At 64.5% G+C, this 1,702-nt stretch overlaps 1 protein-coding gene across 1 annotated transcript in view; it reads right to left on the bottom strand.

Annotated features, from left to right (window-relative positions):
- Window positions 1-1,434, bottom strand: part of Mex3a (mex-3 RNA binding family member A) — a 9,233-nt gene extending 7,799 nt beyond the window's left edge. The window contains exon 1 of the mRNA XM_031374397.1: window positions 776-1,434. Within this exon, the coding sequence (XP_031230257.1) occupies window positions 776-1,229 (454 nt within the window). The 5' untranslated portion in view covers window positions 1,230-1,434. The remainder of the gene's footprint in view (window positions 1-775) is intronic.
- Window positions 1,435-1,702: the final 268 nt, after the last annotated feature.

Here is a 1,702-nt window from a genome sequence, read left to right as displayed (position 1 = left end):
GAGGTTTCTGTCCCCCTTCACCGACATGTCCTTCCTGCCCTGTTCCACACATTCACTCAGAGACTTCTCTGCAGACCCCTGGCTCCAGGCCGTGGCCAGCCCAGAACAAAAGCAAGACTGAGGAGGAGAGGCCCACCCCAGGGCTGGTACCACCTCAGAGATTCCCCCTCCCCAAACACAGGGGCCCTCCAACTTCGGTGTGTAAGCGACCACGGGACCCCTCTTTGCCAAGGGCTCTCTCATCACCTCTCCCCAGACTGGGACCCTCCCCTGGGCCACACCCCCTTTCATTCCTACACTCAGCCCAACAAAGAGGCAGATCTTCAGTCGGGGCTTCATGGACTAGGTCTCCCTCCGAGTCCCCAACTCCAACAGCAGAAGGTCCCAGGAGTGCCCCCTCCACAGTCTATAAGCAGATACCAGAGTAGGGGCTCCCAAGTAATTGCACATTCCGTCAGTCCTTCGAGCCAGGAGCCGATACCCCCTCCGCACAGACCCTGGGATTGGGAGGCAGCTCCCCCTCCCCTTTCCTCTCCCAGTTCCAGGATATTTCTTTGTCTACGGGCGGAGCCCCAGGGGAGGAAGGGTCCCGAGAGCCGTCCCGACTAGGGGTAGCAGGGAACTTTGTGGCACTTGGAATCTGGGCAGGGGGCGGGGCCCCTTTTGTCGGGAAGGGACAGAGCCAGAGGCGCGCAAAGAAGGAAGCGATGAACTTTCTGCGCCGGGGACAGCAAGCCCCCACTCCAACCCTCGCAGTGTCCGGATGCCCGCTTACCTTGCCTGCCCACGATCTCGGCCACGTGCTCGGAGGTGGGCACGGGAACGCACTCCGTGGTGTTGCTGCTGCCCTTCAGGCGCAGCTCGGCCTCTTTGTAGAGCGCGCAGAGCTTGGCGTCGTTCGCCCCTTTGGGGGCGGTGGGAGGCTGGGGCGTCTGCGCCGCGGGGGCCGCGCTCGGGGCGGCCGGGGCCGCCGCGGGTGGCGGCGGCGGGGCCGGCTGCGGGGGGGCGGCCGGCTGCGCGGGGGCGCCGCCCCCCCCACCTCCCCCGTCCTCGCCCGCCGTGGGGGCGGGGGGCTCCCCCAAACCCAGGAGGCAGAGTTGATCAAGAGCCAGCTGAAGGGCGCGCTCGTCTTCCAGCAGCCCTCGGTCCTTAGCGCTTCCCCCGAAACATCCTAGTTCTCCAAAGCCCCCATTTCTTTCCATTATTCCAGATACCACTAGACTAGGCATGGCGAAACAAAAGCTGGGGGAGAGAGGGAGAGAGAGAGGTGGTGGAAGGGAGAAGAGGAGAGAGGAGGGGAGGGGAGAGGAGAGGAGGGGGTGTGTGGGGAGGGGGAACAAAGAGCTGGGGAGGGGGGAAGAAAGCGAGATAGAAAGATAGACCCACCCCTAAGCCCCCCTCCCCAAGCACCCTGTAACCTGACTCCCCTCGCCCCAGCCCCCGGGTGGGGGTGGGGGAAAAGAAGCAAAACCAAGAAAGCAGATCTCCTCTCGCTCCGGGGTGACGGGGTGGGGTGGGGGGCTGCGGGCCCTAGCCCCCACCCCTCCGCCTCGGACCCAGAGTCTCTACCCTCCGCCGAGCAGACGCCCCCTTAGGCTTCTGCACCGAGCCCCAGTCCCGGAGCGTCGCTCAGTGGCCCCCAATAGAGCCCAGCCCCTTCCAGCGCTCAAACTCTTTTGTTTTAAATGAACTGGATGGAGCA

The sequence above is a fragment of the Mastomys coucha genome, unplaced genomic scaffold (genome assembly GCF_008632895.1).
Source record: "Mastomys coucha isolate ucsf_1 unplaced genomic scaffold, UCSF_Mcou_1 pScaffold16, whole genome shotgun sequence".
NCBI lineage: Eukaryota > Metazoa > Chordata > Mammalia > Rodentia > Muridae > Mastomys > Mastomys coucha.
The sequence above is the reverse complement of the archived record's forward strand: the minus strand, read 5'-3'. Positions and strand labels throughout refer to the sequence as shown.